The following is a 21,275-nucleotide window of genomic DNA, read 5'->3' as shown; positions in this document are numbered from 1 at the left end:
TCAACTTTCTTGCACATGCTATGTGGATGAAATGATGATACCATGCCAACTTTCAACCTTTTCAGAGTTCATTTGAAATGCTTTTCAATTTCAGGGTCTTATAGCTCAAAATAATCAGTAAATGCATGAAAAATAACAAATGAAGTCAGAAAGGGTTGAAAATTGATGATGTGGCTTTGAATGGTGCATTTTGAACACACAAAAAGTCAGGAGTTCAAATAAGTTTTAAAAAATGAAATCCCTTTGTAACAGACGAGTTTCCGTATGAAATCCTGATACTTCGAAAGAGATTGTCCGTTTTGTACACGAAGTGCATCCAGTTTTTGCCGTAACCCTCTCAACTTTCTTGCACATGCTATGTGGATGAAATGATGATACCATGCCAACTTTCAACCTTTTCAGAGTTCATTTGAAATGTTTTTCAATTTCAGGGTCTTATAGCTCAAAATAATCAGTAAATGCATGAAAAATAACAAATGAAGTCAGAAAGGGTTGAAAATTGATGATGTGGCTTTGAATGGTGCATTTTGAACACACAAAAAGTCAGGAGTTCAAATAAGTTTAAAAAAATAAAATCCCTTTGTAATAGACGAGTTTCCATAAATCATTAAAAGCAAAAAGAATTTTCATAAAGAACTTTTTTGTTACAAACTTTAATAGCAAAAAGAATTATCATAAAGTAAAATAAATAAGTAATTAGAAACAAAATAAAATAAAATAAATAAGTTTTTTGTTGTAAGTAGAAACAAAACAAAATAAATGAAGCAAAAAAGAAAACAAAAAAACAGGGAAAAAATAAAAAATATGCCACCTACTGGGCCACCACGGCCTGAATACGACTAGAAACCCATCCATGGGCCAGGATTCAGGCCCGCAGAAGGCCCAGTAGGCCCATCAGGCATAGCAGTGACAATTAGGCCCATAAGCTTGCAATGGAGAGGAGCTCGAGAGGGGTGCGGCAGTGGGGCTTATAAACCACTGCGCGCCCCTCTCAACTAGCGAGGTGGGACTAAACATTTGGGCACGGGCAGCACGAGGCCTTTGGTCCCGGTTGGTGCCACCAACCGGGACTAAAGGGGGGCATTGGTACCGGTTCGTAGCACCAACCGGGACCAATGCCCTCCTTTAGTATCGGTTGGTGCCACCAACCGGGACCAAAGGCCTCTCCTTCCCGCCCTTTGGGCTGCTGAAAAGAGACCTTTGGTTCCGGCTGGTGGCACCAACCGGGACTAAAGGGGGCATTGGTCCCGGTTTGTGCCACGAACCGGGACCAATGCCTCGTCTATATAACCAGGACTTGTAAATTTTTCGTTCAGTTCCTCATTCTCCCGTCGCGACGCCGCTAGGCTGCCCCCCTCTGCCTCGCCGTCGCCGTCGTCGCCCCTGCCTCCGACGCGCCGCCCCGACATCGTCCCGTGCCGCCCCGACGCCGTCCCACCCCGCCCCGCGCCACCCCTGCCCCGATGCCGCCAGCCCTGCCTCCTCGTCGCCGTCGCCGCGCACCCTGTGAGCGCCGCCCCGATCCCCTCCTCCTCCTCCCTATAATGGCCGCCGCCGCTGCCGCCGCGTCGCCGCGCCCCCTATTAGGTGTAGTTTAGATGTTGTAATTTAGTTGTATTAATTTGGATGTGTAGTTTAGATCTGTAGTTAATTTAGTTGTTGTAATTTAGTTGTATTAATTTAGATGTGTAGTTTAGATTTTTTTTTGGTGATATTATTGTTGAATATGCAAATGTTTGTATGTTCATATGCAAAGAATATGTCAAATTTTTCATAGAATTTTTATGATTTTTTTCTGTTGTAATTTTGTTCATAGAATTTTTATTTTGTTCATAGAATTTTTATGATTTTTTTCTGTTGTAATTTTGTTCATAGAATTTTTATGATTTTTTTGTTCATAGAATTTTCTTTGTCAATTTATGTATATGTTCATATTGTGTATGTATAGGAAAATTGTGTATGATCAAAGTCATTTATGTATATGTTCATATTTAGAAGAAAAAGAAGGAGAGAAAAAAGGAAAATAAGAAGAGGAAGAAGGAGGAGAAGAAGACGAATAAGAAGAAGAGGAGAGGAAGAAGAGGACAAATAAATAAGAAGATGAAAAAGAAGAAAAAAAGAGGAGAAGAAGAAGGAATAGAGGAGAATAGAAGAAGAAATAGAATATCCTATTATTCTATTTCTTCTTCTATTCTCCTCTATTCCTTCTTCTTCTCCTCTTTTTTTCTTTTTTTTCTTCGATCTCCTCCTCTATTCCTTTCTTCTTCTCCTCTTTTTTTCTTCTTCTTCCTCTTCTTATTTTTTTATCGGGTATGTCGTTGTCGATATACCCCCCCCCCCGATAACTTTTAGTAAGTACTACTTAGAAAGTGTTTAATAGAATTAGTTAGAAAAATAATAGAACTAGTTAAACTAGTTTATTTTTAGTAAGTACTACTTTATTCTATTTATAGTAAGTGCTTGGTAGTTGAACTAGTTGATTTAATAAAACTAGTTTATTTTACTATAGAATTAGTTTATTTTTAGCAAGAAAATTAATAGAACTAGTTTATTTTTTTAGTTAAAGCAATTACTCCCACATCGACGTCGACGATGCCTATCCCGCATCCTCGTCGTCGACTCGGCGGAGGAGGCCGGCTTGATCAGAGGGGCCATGTCCGGGACTGGGCTCCACCGGGCTGGTATTGGGAGGTGCTACCTTCCGGGGGGTGTAGGTTGGTGAGGAGCTAGCCCGTCGTTGACCTGATCCTTGTTTGGTGGCGGTCGCGTGGGCCAGTGACGGTGCCGAGGCTTCCGGACACCGCGGAGGTCGTACGTCACCGTGTCAGCAAGGAGGACGAGCACGTCCGTCACTACATGGTTGCGTTGGAGGGCAGGTTCGACAATACCTGGCAGCTTCTTCAGGGATCTCACTGGAGCTATGATCCTGTGATGGTTCCTTCTCTTTGGGTGTCCACCGTCCGCGCCGATACCCGTCGGGCGCTACGGTTCTAGCTGTACTAGCGATGCTATATGTATGATAGTATTTGAGGTGTATTAGTGATAATATTCGACGATGTACGGACGCAAGAGATGATGTAGTTTTGCTTATAATTGAATGCATCCTAATTTGAATACTACTTTATTTTGCGATTTGATTTTGCTTATTGAATGCTCAAATTGGAAAACTACTCCTACTTTGAATGCTAAAATTGGAGAGCACTATGCAAGGCGTATGCATATGATTAGTTGATAGCTTATAGGGTTTTTGTTTTCGCAGAAATTTAGGAGCCCCCCTTCATCATCCCCGCCGTCGTCCCCGTCACCGACCCCCTCCGACCTCGAGGTGAGACCAGCCAAATCTCCATGTCAATATGAGTCCTATAATATGAGTCCTCGGGTTGACTTTAAGTCTGTCGAGTCTCCACCATATATGAAAGGACGAAGAATCTCGACTGTTGTCGTGGGGATAGCTTCTCCTTCGTTCCCGTGTGCTAGACAATTTGGTGTAATGCACTCGGGAACGAAAGGAGGAGCTACCATCACCGACGGTCGCAAATGTCAGAGAGGAATCAGTGAGGGAGAGTCTCCAACCATATATATATGAGAGGACGAAGAATCCCGACTGTTGTCGTGGGGGTAGCTTCTCCTTCATTCCCATGTGCTAGACAATTTGGTGCAATGCACATGGGAATGAACGGAGGAGCTACCATCACCGAGGGTCGAATATGTACACCACGTGAGCTGAGAGTTTTCAAGAAAAGACTCCACAGACCGGTAGTCAACCCGTGATAAATAATAATGATCTAACTTAGGTTTTTTAGTACATATATTTAATTGTAGACGTTTAATATTTGAATTATGAACATAGGAAATGTCGTACTCGGACGACAAAAGTCTCCCGCGGGAGTGCGACTGGTGCCACGACGACCGAGGTCAGTGCGACAGGCCTCACCTGGACGAAGATCGGCGCTTCAGCATTAAGCTGGAGGAGACCTTCGATGTTGAAAAGGTACGCAACGACGACAAGTGTTATTTTTTTGTAATTAAGCACGACTTCAAATATTTCAACGTGTACTTTTCATCTTTTACAATTCGACTAGCTTATCCCATGCCATGCAAGACGCTATGTCTTGAAGAGGATGGGTTTTGAAGACCATGAAAGTTTCGAAACAAAGAAAATTCACCTAAGGACCCATCATGGTGTGGATTTTGAAGTTCTGTACAATTATGAGAGCGTAACCCATTTTGGTTGCAAAAAATGGGAAGCACTTTGCAAGATGTATGGTTTTGATGAGGGTATGCTTGTCGCCATGGATCTTGGTGATCCTGAAATCGAGCAAGACAATATGGACATTTGGGTCCTTGTTGATACGCCTCCAATTCTACTGCTATGTGAGTTTCTCAAACATAGTTATTAGCTAATTTATATTGTTTATTTCAAAATAGTTGACAGCTTATTTCCATTGATAGCTTATTTTCATTCTTCAAAGAATGTGCGGAAGATGGTAGATAAAACCCACTACACCGATGGCTCCGAATTAACTTATCAGGAGAAAAATCATCTGGTCGGATTTTGTACTGATATTGAGAATTACAATATCTACAATCAAACTCCTCAACATTATGGTCAATACGTGCCACTAGTGCACGTGTTGAACTACGGTAACTACCATGGAGATACCTTGGTAAGATTTTTTACTATTACAACATCCGTGCATCTTTTGCATACTTCTAAAACTAGTACATCATTGCTAACTATGAAGTGGTGAGTTGGACCACTTAGCTTCTCACAAAAATATGCAATAGGCCTACCTTCTTGCATTAGTATGCCTCCAATACCCACACCACTTGCATCACATTCAATTTCAAAATTCTTACCAAAGTTGGGTAGTGCAAGCAATGGTGCATATGTTAATCTTTCTTTCAGCTCTTGGAAGGCCTTCTCCTGTGTGTTTTCCCACTTGAAGGGAACATATTTCTTGGTTAGATCATTCATTGCGGCAGCAATGGTGTTGAAATCCTTCACAAACCGATGATAGAAACTAGCAAGGCCAGGAAAGCTTCGTACTTGGCTTACATTTTGTGGAGGCATCCACTCACAGATGGATTTGACCTTCTCCTCATCTACCTCTACACCTTTAACTGAAACAACAAAGCCAAGAAACATAACTTTGTCTGTGCAAAATGTGCACTTTTCCTTGTTAGCATATAATCTATCCTCTATTAGGACAGCAAGCACACACCGGATGTGTTCAACATGTTCATCCAAAGTTTTGCTATAAATAAGGATGTCATCAAAGTAAACAACCACAAACTTGCCAATGAACATTCTAAGCACATGATTCATTATCATAAAGATACTAGGTGCAATTGTCAATCCAAATGGCATAACTAACCACTCATACAAACCAGATTTTGTTTTGAAAGCAGTTTTCCATTCATCACCCTCTCTCATTCTAATTTGGTGGTAGCCACTTCGCAAGTTAATTTTAGAAAAGATGGTGGTGCCACTAAGTTCATCAAGCATATTATCAAGCCTAGGTATGGGGTGCCTATACCTCACGGGGATGTTGTTAATAGGCATACAATCACAACACATTCTGGAAGATCCATCTTTTTTTTGGTACTAAAAGAACAGGTACAGCACAAGGAGAGAGACTTTCCCTTACGTGACCTTTGTTTAATAGGCCTTCAATTTGTCACTGAATCTCCTTGGTTTCCTTCGGGTTTGTGCGATATGGTGGTCGGTTCGGCAATGGGGCTCCTGGAACCAAATCAATTTGGTGTTCAATGCCTCTTTGTGGTGGCAGCCCTGGTGGTATTTCCTCGGGGAACATATCTTCATACCCCTGCAAAATTTCAACAACAACACTAGGAGTGGTAGAGGATAAGTCGTTAGTAGAAAGAAAGTTGTCCTTGTACAAAAGTACAAAGAACACAGAATTGGTTTCTCTCAACTCTCTCATGTCCCTTTTCCTAGCCATCATAACTAATCCCTGTATTTCCCATGTCTTGGTCAATTTAAGCTGTGGGGTTTTATCTAGCTTTGGATTCTCTCGCTCACTATGTTGGTGGATGTCACTCAAGTGTTTCTCGCTCACTCTCTCTTTCTTTTTCAGATCATCCATCAATATTTCTTCAGGTGTCAAAGGGAGCAAAGATATGCGCTCTCCCTCATATTGGAACGAGAGACGATTAGCACGACTGCTGATTTGCACATCACGATCATACAACCAAGGTCTTCCCAACAGCAATTGGCATGCTTGCATTGGCACCACATCACATTCCACTTGATCTCGGTACTTCCCAATGGAAAACTGAACGGTGACTATGTTTCTTACTCGAAGTGTACCACAATCATTGAGCCATTGCATCTTATATGGACTTGGGTGCCTTCTTTGTTTTAGTCCCAATTTCTCTACCAAATCTGAACTTGCAATGTTATTGCAGCTGCCATTGTCAACAATAATTCTACAAACCTTTTCCTTGATGGTGCCACGTGTGTGAAAAATATTATGGCGCTGCCCTTTCTCTTCTCTAGCTGCATTGACACTAAGCACACGACGGGAAACAAAGCAATCTCCCATGTCGGCTTGAATATCACAACCACTCTTCTCTCTTTCTTCATCCTCATGAGCACCCGGTGCTCCACTATCTTCATGTTCACTCTCAGATTCCCATTCACCTTGTTCATTGATAAATAGAACTCTCTTGTTTCGACATTCAGAGGAAATGTGACCATGCCCTTTGCACTTCCAACACTCAATATCTCGTCTTCGAGATGATGGTACAGCCATGGGGTTAGAAGTACTTCCAGCAGCAGAAGGAGCACGCTTGTCAGCCTTCCTAGGAACTGGTGATGGTGCCGATGAAGCCGTTGTTCGCTGGGTGGCGGTAGGTTGTGGAGTATGCTGAAACTGAGAACCACCATGAGAGGCACTTGGCTGCGACCTTGCCATGGTGTGGTGGTGCAGCTATGAGATATCCGTCTGTGACCACTCCACTGCACCTTCCTCTCCGTGCGCTTTTCTTGCTCTAGAATATCTTGTAGAGTGTTATAGGGAAACATCTCCACAAAATCAGAAATTTCAGTGTTGAGACCATGCAGAAATCTTGCCATGTTGGACTCCTCATCTTCATGAATACGAGCACGAAGGAGCAGTAATTCAATCTCTTTATAGTACTCATCCACCGTGCGCGTACCTTGGCTGAGGCGTTGCAATCTGTTTCGTACATCTCTTTGATATTGTGAAGGAACAAACCTTCGCCTCATGGCTTGTTTCATCTCTTCCCAAGTTTCAATGTGGTCACGGCCTAGCAGCAGTTGATTTTCTTGTAGTTGATTCCACCAAGTGAGTGCATAACCAGAAAACTCAACACAAGCATGGTTTACTCTCTTCGGATCAGCAAGGTTATGGATACGAAAAATCTGATCACACCGCTCTTCCCAGTCAAAATATGCATCGGGTTCTTCCTTTCCTGTGAACTTTGGGACGTGCAACTTGATTCTTGCTATGTCATCTCGACTATCTCGATCGCGACATTCTGCACGGCGCCCATCATCAGCAGGACGACGGTATGGAACACCATCATAATCATCAAAATCATCTCCATGACCACGAGCAACACGCTCATTAGGGTCATAGTAGTGCCCACGAGGACCATGGCCTCGCCCTCGAAATTGTCCTCCTCGCTGCCCTCCATGAGCAGCAGCACCACACCCACGAGCAGCAGCCACATGTCCACCATAGCTGTTGTTATCATCCTGCAAGGCATCATCCACAGCAGCATGCACGGAATTCTCATCCCCAACTTCCTCAAGTGGGTCAATAGGGGTGTTGTCAGTGTCGTACCCTATCGCCACCTGCTGGAGGTCGCTCATGAAACATCCTTCCAAGGTCTCGAACCATGTTCCGTAATTTTTGAAACTCAGCACGTGTGATCGGGGCAACTTCTTCCCCTTGATCTTCTCCATGAACACTCGATGCAGTTCCTGCCATGTTAGTGGGGCTAAAAAGTGGAATATGATATTTTTTGTGGAATCACACAACCTCACCTCTTACTCACCAAAGTTCTTATGAGTTCACATTAGATTGTGCTTCTCCCGAATGTGTGAAAGCGATTGAAAGACAGGGATCAAAGAACTAGCTTCGGTTTTCGGTGGACCTCGTAGGGTAAACAAAAAGGGGTTTGTGCTGAAATCAAGTTGATGCAAACCAAGAAAATATGGAGATAGATCTGTTGCACCTTTGCACCAAGATTGAAAAACACACAACACACAAGCTTCTGAAAATTTTCTACAAAGCTGAAACTTTTGGATCTTACACAACACTTTCTTTTTCTCTCTTGACTTTTTCTGCCACTTTTTTTCCTTCTCTCTTTGATTTTTTTGCCACTCTTTTTTTCTCCATTTTTCCAAAGCACAACTACCAAATCTGAAAGCAATTACGAAGATGAACTTGGTGCAGACCTAAAAGATGAAGAACATGCAAGGTATGCAACAACAAGATCTCAGCACCAACAAGGCTTGGATTTATTTTTGGTGGGGCTTTGGACTTCTAGGACAGAAAATATTGCAGGAAACACTCGATCTAAAGGGATGATAGCAAGGTTAACTCAGATAACAGATCCTACCGTGTCAACAAAGGCTCTGGTGCCAGATGATAGGTGGGAACCCGATGAACGAGTTCACGCCTGAGGGTGGCCCGATCATCACGTCGTAGGATCGAATCTGGAGGGATAACTAGTTGCAAGCAGCCGGGATAACTAGCTTTATACTACCAATGTTCGATGCAGCACGTACGTTGGGGATGGCTGACCGAAGCTATAAGAACTCCAACCCGCTGTCCGAAAAATTGCAGAACCACAAACCGGGACTAACCCACACAAAACGGTCGGAACCGTAGAGCACGAATTAGGGGGAACCAGAGGCTCCTTCTCACGAATCCAGATGAACTCACAAGAGCAAAGGGTAGCAAGGATCTCTCGGATCTCTCTAGCAGTCTTGCTGCATAAGCTTGTAGCTGAATGGTTTGGCAAAAGATTTTCTAGAGGATGGGAGAGATGGGGTTTTATAGCAGGGCCATCCCCCCTTAGCTAGGTGTGAAAATGGTTTCAAAAGTAAGCAGGTTTGCATGGCTTCCTTGGGGGAATAAGCAGTCAACTTTGGGAGTTATTGGATAGCTCCTCGGAAATTCGCGAAGTCTTGACAGCCTGGACACCTTCCACGAGATTGGCTAGAAATTTTGACTCACAATTTCAAATGATGTGAGGTTTTTTGCATTGAAAAGATAATTTGATGTAGCTTCTGTTGATGTACCCCTATGGCCCCGTATCTCCACTACATGGGTGTGGCACAATGAAATATCAGAGGTAAAAAACTGACAGCATCAGCTTCACTTGAAACTTGTTTTCTCCAAACTTGTTCCGCCAGACCGGTTGCTTCAAGACCTCATAGGTTGTTGGATTTCTTCCATGTGATACCTAAGTTCAAGCATAGTTGTGTCATCAAGGTTATAAGGTAAACTTAAGTTAGCGTTCACCTGATCACTTATTAGTTTGGCGCGACTTCTGGTGATTGGACCTATAATTGTTGGAGACTTGTCGAAGGTTGTGGTGTCCTCATCAGTTTCACCTTGAAAGTTGTGTTCCCGGATCAAGAGCAATACTTTGGGTTAAGCTACAGGTGCCTTTCTTCCTGGACTCCTTGCCTCTCCTCTCTCGCTAGGTTTTCTTCTACACATTGCAGAAGTCGGTATTAGAACCGGTTCAGCTCTTCTTCCTCCCTGGTATGGGCTTCTTCCCTGATATTTATGGAGGAGACGTTCCCGTCGATGACGAGGTGCCTACGGTGACTTCGTAAATCTCAAGATGATCGTATGCCGGCTCAGTCACTCGGAGGTGCTCATAGGGGTAGGGTGTGCGTGTATCTGTTCATAGGGGTGAGTGTATGCGCGTATGTATGAGCGATTGCGTCTGTACTGTGTCCCAAAAAAACGTCCCGTGCTTTCCGCGCTACCCTAGACGTGGTCGTCCTTTATATGGCTTCCTAGTTTGTTTTCCCTTCCCCTTCTCGCATGCTCTCCAGTGCCCTCTGGCCTGCGCCATGCACCTACCGTCACACCGATGCCATGCCGCCATGCCTCCCAACCACCACCAGCTCCTCCCCACACCGCGTCGTGACCCCAGACAGCCAGCTCCCGCCGCACGTGTGTGTGCGCCTAAACCCTCTGCCTTGCTCCTACCGCCATGCCGCATTTGAACTCCAGCGTTTGAATCCACGGCGAGAGGCCGGCGCGCACCAACTTGACCCCACTTGTCATAAACCGTCTGGTGGCTAGCTCAGTGACGATAGAAATTAATTTCTGAAATTGCAGAGAGCCTTCTATGGTTTGGAAATTCATAACCAACACATATAAACTGAAAAAATAAATGCAATCAACATGTTTACAAAAATATCGCCTATCCGTTCATGTCATTTGCATTCATGACAAAAACACTATTATACCTGTTGAGGTTAACTAACTTCCATGGGTATTTTTAGTAATTACTAGTGCATTTCTGTGCGGGGTCAACATATTATACCTTGCAACACTCACGAAGATAAACATCCCCTTCGAAGATTTGAAGACCTCCAGCGGGAGCCAATCATGTGCGAGGATAGCTAAAATGGCTAGAACCCGGACTTGGGTAACCACTCAAGAAAACGTGCTGCAAATGATATGAATGCAATCCATCAGGGAGATTTTCCCAGCGAACTTGCACCATAGCTATGCTGCCCCCCCCCCCCCCCCCCACACACACACCCTCCGGCAAGCTTCTTCCCCCCTCCAACCGTTTCTCACTTCAATTCAAAATCGACTCCCCCAAAATTCAAAAGCCAGGTAACTGACATGTAGCTATTGTGAACAATTAATAATGTACTAGTTGATTTGTTGTTGATCTCACACTGCGAGTTGTTTGAATCTTTGCGAAAACAATTTGTGGTTTGCAAAGAGAACCAACAAACCGTTGGTGCTCACTCGAACAACGAGAGTCTCATCTTCTGTTTAAACCTTCTTTTAACCACAACCACGAACATGGGTTGCATCGGGGACAAACAGATCACTAATGGAATTTGCATCTTTGCCAAGCGAAAAATGCTCGGCAATGTGTTTGCTGAGTTGCAGACCCGGCAAACACGACTCGACTGGTATCTGGCCGGCAAAGTTAACTTTGTTGGGTTCTTTTTCACAGAGAAAAAACATACCAAAGTCATTACCGAGACTCGTACAAAGGGAACTCCACAAACTAATAGCCTGTATGGAACGGACACAGCTATTCTCAGCTTGACTCAAATGAGCCTGCGTGAATAGTAAAATCGTAAAAAGATAAAAAAAATCTAAAATTCTGAAGAAAAAAAAAGTGCGGAACATTGACAAAATGTCTGAGTGCTTGCAAAATTCATCATGAAACCATATCTGTGAAAGTGGTGGCAAAAAAAAGATGCTCCAAAAATGTCATTCTCAAAAGCATTTTGAAGTGCTGATTTTATTTTATTTTTCGAATGTCATTTCAAAGAGAAAATTTACAGGCTCTTAAAACATTTGTTAAAGTTCATCACAAAAAATTCAGTTTTTTTTATTTACTTTGCACCCGAGCTCATTTGAGCTCGGGAGCACAAGGCCACTTTCCGTATAGAACAGCATATTAACGGCAATGCCTCTTTGCCAAAGTTCTTCTCCACAATGCCTCTTTGAGTCCAATCTTCTATCTAAAACTTTAAAACTTTTTTTTAATTACAACCACAAACATAGGTTGCTTCGGGGGCAAACAGATCACTATTGGAACCTCCATCGTTGCCAAGCCAAAAACGATCCACACTGCTATGGAGATTGTCGCTTCGGATGCCACGCCTCATAGAATCATTATTGTTGATGTGCCGAGCCCACTGAATTCCACCGGCCATGAGTTGTCGGTGCACAAATTCTTTCATTACACAGGATACGTTCTCCATGGCCAACAATAAGGTTGTGATAACTAATTAGGGACAACAACAGGAGACAAAAGCCAAGACAGAAAAGGGCTAAAAGGGTACAAGCTCTTTCAAATTCTTTTCAATTCCTTAACGTCACATGGATGTCAATATCATACGTCGTCAATATCAAACTTCACATTATAGTGACTTTTCACAAATCTGGGAGAAAAATGTTATTTGCAGCCAAGCCTGGAAATGCATACATCTGGCAATATTATTATCATTTAACATCCCACTTTGAACTGACTTCATGAATTCAAGACGGAGCAACTTGCCGCTGTACTTCAACCTTCTTCCCAGTCAATCTCATCTTCCTCGTCGTCGCCAGATTCTGGGGCCTCAGCATTCAAATCCACAAACTTATATGGCTCCTCCGATGTATTCCCTGCATCAGTTTAAACCAACTAGTTTACACATAATCTACAAGATTCGACAAATATATCCAACATACAAACCTTCAATTCAAATGTTTACAATGTCAACGCTGTGTTTTTTTTTATACAGATACAGAAGCTCCCCAACAGGTAAAAAAACACATTTACGTTTATGACAAAGATAAGAAAATACTATTTCTTTTCTTGAAGCACAGGGCCATTAGCTTCATGGTTACTATAAAACATTCTACAAGAATTTCAACAGTCCGAGCATAAGGAATGCTCCCTCCATCCCAAAATGTACCGAGCATTTCGATTCGTTAAGACAAGGGACTAACAATAACTCCAATAATATGTGGTTTATGTGACACAAAATCAGAATCACAAGTGTTTTTTTAATACGAATCTAGTGATATAACTTCATGTCACACAAGCCACATAAAAGTGGACTAAATTTTAGTCAGTCTTGATGAATCAAAATAAGCCTTACATTTTGGAACAGAGTAGTGACAGTTAATTCTTAATTCTAAGGACCAACTTGGCCATACAAACCGACTCACAATATGAGCAAATAACTGGACAGCAAAAGGCTGTCAGCTTCAAGAAAAACTAAGGTATTAGCTACTAACTGAACTGTGCCTGATGCCAACATCAAGACATCAAAGACACCACCTTCAGACTCTATCGGAATGTTCGGTTGTCAGCTTAAGACATCACAATAACCATGTTCACACTACGATAACTTGCAGACTGTCAAATTCAGTTAAAGGTTGAAAACTTTCATGCAGTAATTGACAAATCTATTATATACCAATATAAAAAGTACCAAGTCAGGTGTGGTACTTTCTATCCCAACCACCCAACAACACTTATTCCCCTCATCACTCTCTTACTAGTTACAAAATTAGTCACCTACATAACCAACTTCCTAATTTTGCCTTCCATTTTCATCTTTTCGTAGGAATGCTATCACTCCCTAACCGACTTACTACTCCCTCCGTCCCATAATGTAAGACGTTTTTTGACACTACACTAGGATCAAAAAACATCTTACATTATGGGACGGAGGGAGTAGTTTGCTATCACTACAAGCATATACGTATCCTAAATTATATGACTGAAAACTAAAAGGGATAAGATACCTGCAGGTTGCTCCTCTTCCCATTCAACACCCTCATCCTCACCATTCTCATCCTCACGTTTGGCTTTCATGCCCACCTGCCGCTCAGAATGAATTTCAGAAGAAAATGCCTGGCCTTCCTGCTGCATTCTCTTTGCATCTTCCTCCTCCTGTCTTTTCTTGAGGGCCTCATAATATGCCTTAAGGTATTCATCCTACACAGTTTATAAAAAAATTAGGAACACACTTAGAAGATGTTAACATAAAACCACTTTTACAGTAAATGCATTCTATGCTATATTCAATTCTAATCTGACCTGTAAACTCTTCTCATCTTCTTTTGAGTCCTGTTTCTTCTCATCTTTGACTTCTGATTTTTCATCTCCTTTTGATGTGTTACTGGACTCTCCTCTTTGTTCTTTTGTAAGATTCATCCCTTCTCTGACCATCCATGGAGGTAAGACTTTCAATGCTGAACCATCTCTGCCAGATTCATCACCTTCTGCTTTTACACCCGAACCAGCCAATTCAACATCAACCTGAAAACCCAAATAACATGATTGATCAGGTAAAATATGGTAGAAAGAAAATAGGACCGGCTATCAGTTATACGAGCTAAGGGGTGCATGTCACAGTATATTAAACATAGATACTAAAGGACATGTCTCAGACTCGTCATAAAATGATTGAACAAAATACAGTTAATAAGATACCGTATAATGCAAAGTGTAGACTTTCATGTAGATGAGGAGGATAAACCAGTGAATAATAAAACGTGCACCTAGGAGCGCTTGGCGACAACAGAACACCTAGCACTTAATCATTCTAGGTGTGTGCTTATCTGTGCCTAGGCCTAATGCACAACTAACGCCTATCGCTTTTTTTTCTTGGGATAAACATTTATGTTTCAGGAGTCTGAATGGCCATGCAAAGGATATAAAATATTACTCCCTCCGTCCCATAATATAAGAACGTTTTTCAAGCTATGTTAACTTGAAAAATGTTCTTATATTATGGGACGGAGGGAGTATATCATTATGAGCATACATATGTGTATTGCTTGACTACAAAATCCTACTACTCAAATCAATATGACACTCTTACCTTTGTATCTCCAAGATAAGGCATCGGTGTACCATTATACTGCCCTTGTGCATTCCTGGCTGCCTCAGCTGCAGCAGAATCACCATGCGCGAAAGCACCAAGATTTAGTCTTTCCCATGATTGTAGACTCCCAAACTCAGGAGCAGGAAGATCCTTCACCCTCTTAAGTTGTGCTTGCAATGGCTTCAATTGCTCCTGTATTGGTACAAATATAAATAAGCAAAGTGATATATAAAATCAGTCTCCATCAAATCATCAAGATTCTAAGGCACATAAATTTGCAAATGAGAAGAGAGGAGAATTATTTACACATTAGTCTATAGAATAAACATATACAGAGTGTGTACTTCCAAAAGGTCAAATATAGAATGAGATTAAATCTTTTCCATCCAAGTAGTTAGTGTTTCTTCAGTAAACTGCAACTTCCAGAGATGGATGAAATTTACATTGAGCTTTAACCAGAGACTCTAAACAGATTTATTGAACAAGTCATACCAAAAACTAACAAAGCAACAGTGCTTAGATACAGCTTAGATGTATGGGATTTGGACATTCTATTAATGCTGAAACTAAAAAAACTGTCAAACTAGGTGACATTCTGTTATGGGATTTGGACCAACCACACACTTGTATCTGGAGAAGACTTAAGGTCGGTCACCAGACCATACGAAACCAAGCAGGAGGAACACTAAGTTAGACATGCGCATCAAACTCTCTTCTCCCTTACTTAAAGGATGAGGCAAATCTTTTGCCTCCGTTTCGAAGAAAAAAAATTGAAGCCAACAAGTCTTCTCCAGATATAAGGGTGTGGTCCAAAGCCCATAACGCATTCACAACAATTAAATGGCATTAACATTGGAGACAAAACTATGGAAGTAATTTCTGGGAAGCAAAACAGCAATAGGGGTTAAAGAGAGAATAATTTCAAGCAGCATTAAGAAAAGAAACCAACAGAAAACTTGTTTGATTTCCCGTTGTGATAAAATAGAAGTTCTTTGCGTCACCACTTAGCTTGCATACACAAAATTTCAAATACTGCCATTTTCATTCTGTAATATTACAAAAAAGTAAATGATATCAGAGATCCACAAACTTGCCAGGTAGGTACATATAGGTCCATGAACTAGTAAACTGGACATCTGAATCCACAAACTTGCACAAACCATGCAACAGAGTCGAGTGTGCTTTTTTTTGAAGGAAAACAACCCAATTTACGTTCACGAGCCACAAGATCTTGATCCCAGGTGGTGGGATTGTACATCCACTCAGCCAACCAAGTGAGCTAGACCCGCGTCCCAGTCCAAAGGTGGTTTTGGTAGTTACATGGTCCAAATTGCACAGAAAATTTCTTTTCTCTTCACCAATCTATGTTTAACAATCATTGTCTTCCACCGATTAACTGAAACTAGTACTAACTAACCAAAACCATCATGAACCATGAAAACGGAGGACTAAAATTGCAGCACCAGCACACATCTTGATGGATTGCAAGGACACATAACCCATGAAAAGCACAAATCGGCCACAAGAATCAAAGCAAGGTACCACAAAAGCTGCTTTCATTCAAGTACTTGGTGATGATACTGCCCTTTCATTGTGGCTGAGGTCATGCTCACCTCTGACTGTCGTGCAGTATGCTCATCGTCTTCATGCTTGCCAGCATTACCCACTGCCCGTCACAGTACATGGTTCTATACTGGTCTAGGCTCCACAGTGGAGGAACGGAGGTGGCTTGGGCTGCCAATGGTGAGAACCATCGCCAGGGTGGACAAATCTTCCAATTATGTGGTGAAAATAACTTGAGATCCCGATTTGAGGATTTCATGAGAGGGTGGGGAGTGATTTCTTGTTTTTCAAGATGAGGAATGAATCCAATAGGTTTCTTGGGTCACCAAACTAAAGCCCTTTGTGAGGGTTTGGGTTGTAACTGACCCAGCCCGTGTATAACCTACGTATACGGGACAGAGCAGGTCTGGCTAGGATGCCATTAGAACTACCTTTGGACCTCTGCTCCACAGTTTGCGAAAGTTCGGATATGTAAATGCCCAGTTTACTATTTCATGGGCCTATGTGCATAGACCTAGTAAGTTTATGAACCAGTGACACAATTTACTCTTTGCACTATAGTACCTAAATTAAATTTTAAGCGACCAAAACTATAAGAAGTTTGTGCTCACATCAATTCTTTGCTGCATATCATTCAGTTTCTCACGCCGACGCTTCCGTGCATTATCATCACCATCTCCCATTTCCTCAGAAGAAAGCTTGTCACTCTCTGCAAGTAGTTCGCCGTTGCAATTTTCACAATGGAAATACTCGTCCGTGTAGCTTATAAGTTGCAACGCATCGAAGGCCGAGTACCTGAGAAGACAGTTGAGCACAAACACTCCAACATTCTTTCTAAAACAAAATAAATTACAAGTCAAGCTAATACCTCTTTTTACAGTTAGGACATATATAGTGTTGAACTGTATTTCTGCTGTCCAATTCATCCTTCAACGTTTTTTTCATGCGGTGTATCCGGTACCGTACAACATCACAGATCTGTGTTTGAGAAGATGCATCTTGTCAACCATAGTTTACAAAAGATAGTAGAAGAAAAACTAAATGGGAGGAAAATGTATTTATTATTGTATAGTTCTCAGCCGGAGTCGGCTAAGGGAACTAAAAATAAAATAACACCCAAATTGCATTGGTTGAACCCTGTCTTGGGGTGAGTAACCGAACACTAAACATAAATGAACCTCACAAATCAAATATGCCAATGGCCCATCTAACTAGCTGGTGCCTGGTGCATATTTGTCTCGATTAAACTCATCTCAAATTGGAAAGTTCACCAACTCCTGGTTCCACACACTGGATGGAATGCCCACCTGAACATTGGCTAATGGTGTCTACCCCAAGTATACAATTAGGCCAGAGATTTTGAATCTGGAATAGAAATACTAGAATTCCGCTTCTTTGCAAGTCGAGGGTAATCATAATTGTCGTTTGAAAAAGACAAACAAAAATGAAGTGTCACTTTTGTTTGTTCAACAATCCACACGAAACATCCATTGAAGTGGTGCAATCACAGATGATTTCAAAATTATAAAGCCAATATAGAAGTATTTTTTTATGGAATATAAGACAGTCTATCATTTAAAGACACAAGAACATAAAACTACCACGAGTTTAGGATAACTAACCTGTGCATAGTCCAAGCAACAGTAGGAATGTGTGTGCAGCTTTACTTTTTCTTCTCCCTCCTTCGTGGGTTGACCATCACCTGCAGCTGCTGCTGCAGCACTATATATTTTTGCACCTTTTGCTGACTGTACCAAAAGGGAAAAGACACAGTTAGAACTTAGAACGCAAAGAACCATTTAGATTCAATAAATCAATTCCTTGGATAACGCAACAGACACCAGATGTTAAAATGATATGATCATGAGGTCCACATATTTCCAGGAACCAAAAGCACATGACTAAAACAGCAAGTCTCTAGAAAAACATAGACAAGTACTATAAATTATCATTTGCATGGAATACTTGCATGATCATTATTTCATATGCAATGTCTCAAGTGTACTTTTCCCTGTCACTACTTATTTTATTTAAAAAACATATGAAGTTCTTCCAAATATAAAGTACTGCATGAATAAACTGTATGACTCTGGTGCACCTCCCTCCAGTGTAACCAAATATGATAGAGGTCAATTTTCAGCAAGAAACACAAAATGTAAGTGTATCAAAATAGTGTAGCTTCAAACAAGTTGATGCTCCCATGACTTTCCCTTTCAACATTCAGTATTCAATACTAACCTCTTACAGAAGACATCAGTACAATAAAGCAATACCACGATAAGGAAACGTAAGGTGCAAAACAGGTGCTACTTAAACTAGTCTAGATGTTTAAACATATTTGGCACATTTCATGCACATCTCAACATCACTGCAGAGAAGTTTAGCAGGAGAAAAATTCTCACACCTCACTAATTGTTAAACTGAGAGCTAAAGCGACTCATTTTCCGGCCACTGATGAATGGTTCCATTTACAGCTTAAAAACATTTGAGTAAACAATTAAACAAACAAGAATATGTTGTGATCAGGTGACAGAGATATGAAGTAAATGAGGCTACCTTACAAAAAATCAAAATGACAAGTAGATTACAAGAACAAGAGCAATACAATACTAACCTCCTTTCTGTGATCCCTTGTCACTAGCTTCTCTTCTTCAAAGAATCGGAGGACACGGCGAAGTTGTTTTGAGTGGAGCTTTAATGATTTAGCCAAGTCTTCCTCGCGGACCCACTGGCGTCTAAAGGTGAAGGTACAAAAAAAATAAAGTGCAACTTAGCCAACAAGCTAACAGTTGTACACCAAAGAAAATAAATATTTGAAAGGACAAATGCGGTATGGCAGATGGGGTACATGATATAGGCTATTTATAATGCAAATGCACTTTTGGGTTAATTGAGGGTTGAGTTGTATGTCTGACAAACAATGGGCAAAGAAGGCCTCCAAAAATTTCAGTCCCAAAGTGAGTGGCGAATTTCCAGTTCTTGAGTAACAACTACCGTCATAACCTCTGATCGCCATTAATCACTGAATGACACAATAAAAGAATAGCAAAAGCAAAAGATTTTACAAATATCAGAGCCTCAGATTTTGATAAAACAGCTATGACATATCAGTAACCATCTTAGGGTTGGTTATCGACCCACCTCTGTAAAGTACTTTTTGGATTCATATGAACTAAAACCTTTGGGGGGGGGGGCAGTTTGTAAAACAACTATCATGAGAAGCACCCATCCTGAACAACAGGGGTGATACCAATATCCTAGATTGAAGAATCAAACAAAATAACCACGCTCGCTTAAGCGCGCTGGCGGTTGGGCAGAGGCAAAACATAGGCAGCCAGTGAGGTACTCAGGCAGTGTCGGCTGTGGGGAAGAAGAGGCGGGAAGGGGATGTGGCTGTGGACAAGAAGCTGCAGCACCAGCATTGCTGCTACTGATGCGTGCCTGGAAGGGAGCAGGCAAGAGAAAGAGACAGCAGGGAGTAGATGGACGGTTCGGATTAGAGTATATAGATGGTTGAGATTGGGTTGGCAAGCTAGGATTCCGTAAGGGGCCTTACTGGAGCAATGTTGCACGAAGATTAGAGCGTGTATACTCTGAAGCACCTGAGGCTAGGCGCTAGACAGAGGCAAAACGCAGGCCTGACGCACTTCGCTTAATTTTTTTTCTTGCATATCAGTAACCATTGTAAATTATTTTGGATTCATATGGAATAAGACCTGGTAGTTTTTTGTTTGTTCCACAAAACATACCGAACTTGGCAGTTTATCAGCTCCATTCAATGGATGAAATTAGGAGAAATGCTCCTTAAATCTGAAATACTTTTTACCAATGATATACAACGACTTACAAGTTATTCGAATTTTAAGCCACTGGGCTTTTATTCTGTGTTACGGGTTGCTAGTACTGAGCGGAAGTGGACACTAATATTTTTCTGGTAGTTTTTTTGTTTGTTCCACAAGACATACCGAACTTGGCAGTTTATCAGCTCCATTCAATGGATGAAATTAGGAGAAATGCTCTTAAGTCTGAAATCATTTTTGCCAACGATATACGAGAGCACAGATGTCATAAAGCCCCGGCTGAAGTGTATTATGCAAGCTCAAATTGACCGCCCATGAGTCAACAACCTCAGCACAAGTCCAAGCTTGCACGAGCCCAAGCTTAAGAATTCACTGGCATCTAAAATTGCTCCAGGTACCGCCAATTCCTAGCAGAGATTTTGCGTACCTGGTGAGGCCGTCGAGGACGACGACGGCCATGCCCCGGTTGTCGCCGCGGGAGGTCTTGGCCTGGGTGTCGCCCTTGATGGAGATGTCGTCGTAGAAGGCGCGCGCCGTCAGCCTCACCAGCCTGCCCCGGACCGACCATCGAACAGATCCAAGCTAGATCAGAGACGACGACCGCCGCGACGGCTAGGGTTTCAAGGGAGGGGAGGGGATCTGGGAGTCACCTGTTGAAAGGCTCCAGAGAGCCCATCGATCTCGGCGGCTGTAACGCGTCGGCGCTACCGAATTTGTTCGATCGCTCGGCGCCGCCGCCGAGTGGATCGCGTGGGGAGGGAGGGCGGCAGAAAGGGCCTCCGCCTCGGGCTCGGGGCGGCGAAGATGGTACTCCGGCGGGGGCGGTGGAGAGAGGTGGAGGGAGTGAGGGTGGGGGCGGAGGCGCCGGCTCTGGTGGCGGCGCCGGAGACCTAGACCGCCCTGCGGCGCCGGAGACGGATAAAGGAACGAGTCGCCGTCGCCTGTGGAAAAAATAAGGTCGGGGGATGCACCGACGCCTGCATGGGCCAGGCCTACGAGCGGACGCAGCGAGGCCCACACACAGCGTTTTTTAACTGTGTTTTTTTTCCATAATCGTTTTAGAGATTGTGCAATGATCCTTGCGCTAGTCCAATTTTGCTTGATTCGTGAATATGGGTAACATTGATTATTTCTATATGATTACTGAATTTGTATCCATCTTTTGTTTTTACAGCCATACCAAAGCCACAAGAACTCAGAACGTTCTTTTCCAACAGTTAAGATAGGGCTTCTGTAACTTAATTTTATCCAAACCACTGGTAGTATTTTTGGGCTTAGTTCTTTAGCGTTTTGTTGTTATTATTATCTAATGC

At 42.3% G+C, this 21,275-nt stretch overlaps 1 protein-coding gene across 1 annotated transcript; it reads right to left on the bottom strand.

The window, feature by feature from the left end:
- Positions 1–12,038: 12,038 nt before the first annotated feature.
- LOC123080912 (general transcription factor IIE subunit 1) lies at positions 12,039–20,914 on the bottom strand. Its single transcript, XM_044503855.1, has 10 exons — positions 20,613–20,914; positions 20,390–20,512; positions 18,777–18,897; positions 17,785–17,910; positions 17,031–17,140; positions 16,774–16,957; positions 14,597–14,791; positions 13,810–14,031; positions 13,515–13,707; positions 12,039–12,383 (listed from the first exon to the last, which is right to left on the bottom strand). The coding sequence occupies exons 1-10, from the start codon at positions 20,636–20,638 to the stop codon at positions 12,283–12,285; spliced, it is 1,401 nt and encodes a 466-aa protein (XP_044359790.1). The 5' UTR covers positions 20,639–20,914; the 3' UTR covers positions 12,039–12,282.
- Between the last annotated feature and the right edge of the window lie 361 nt (positions 20,915–21,275).

This window comes from Triticum aestivum, chromosome 3D (genome assembly GCF_018294505.1).
Source record: "Triticum aestivum cultivar Chinese Spring chromosome 3D, IWGSC CS RefSeq v2.1, whole genome shotgun sequence".
Classification (NCBI taxonomy): Eukaryota; Viridiplantae; Streptophyta; class Magnoliopsida; order Poales; family Poaceae; genus Triticum; species Triticum aestivum.
This window is presented reverse-complemented; position numbering and strand designations above follow the sequence as displayed.

What these genes read in the sequence shown, in the direction of transcription:
- LOC123080912 (XM_044503855.1), bottom strand. Translation starts at nt 20,638, where the DNA reads ATGGGCTCTCTGGAGCCTTTCAACAG. An exon ending in GTCCTCGACGGCCTCACCAG is followed by an intron (nt 18,898 to 20,389) that starts GTACGCAAAATC and finishes CTTCACCTTTAG; the next exon opens with ACGCCAGTGGGTCCGCGAGG. An exon ending in ATATGCAGCAAAGAATTGAT is followed by an intron (nt 14,792 to 16,773) that starts GTGAGCACAAAC and finishes GTACCAATACAG; the next exon opens with GAGCAATTGAAGCCATTGCA.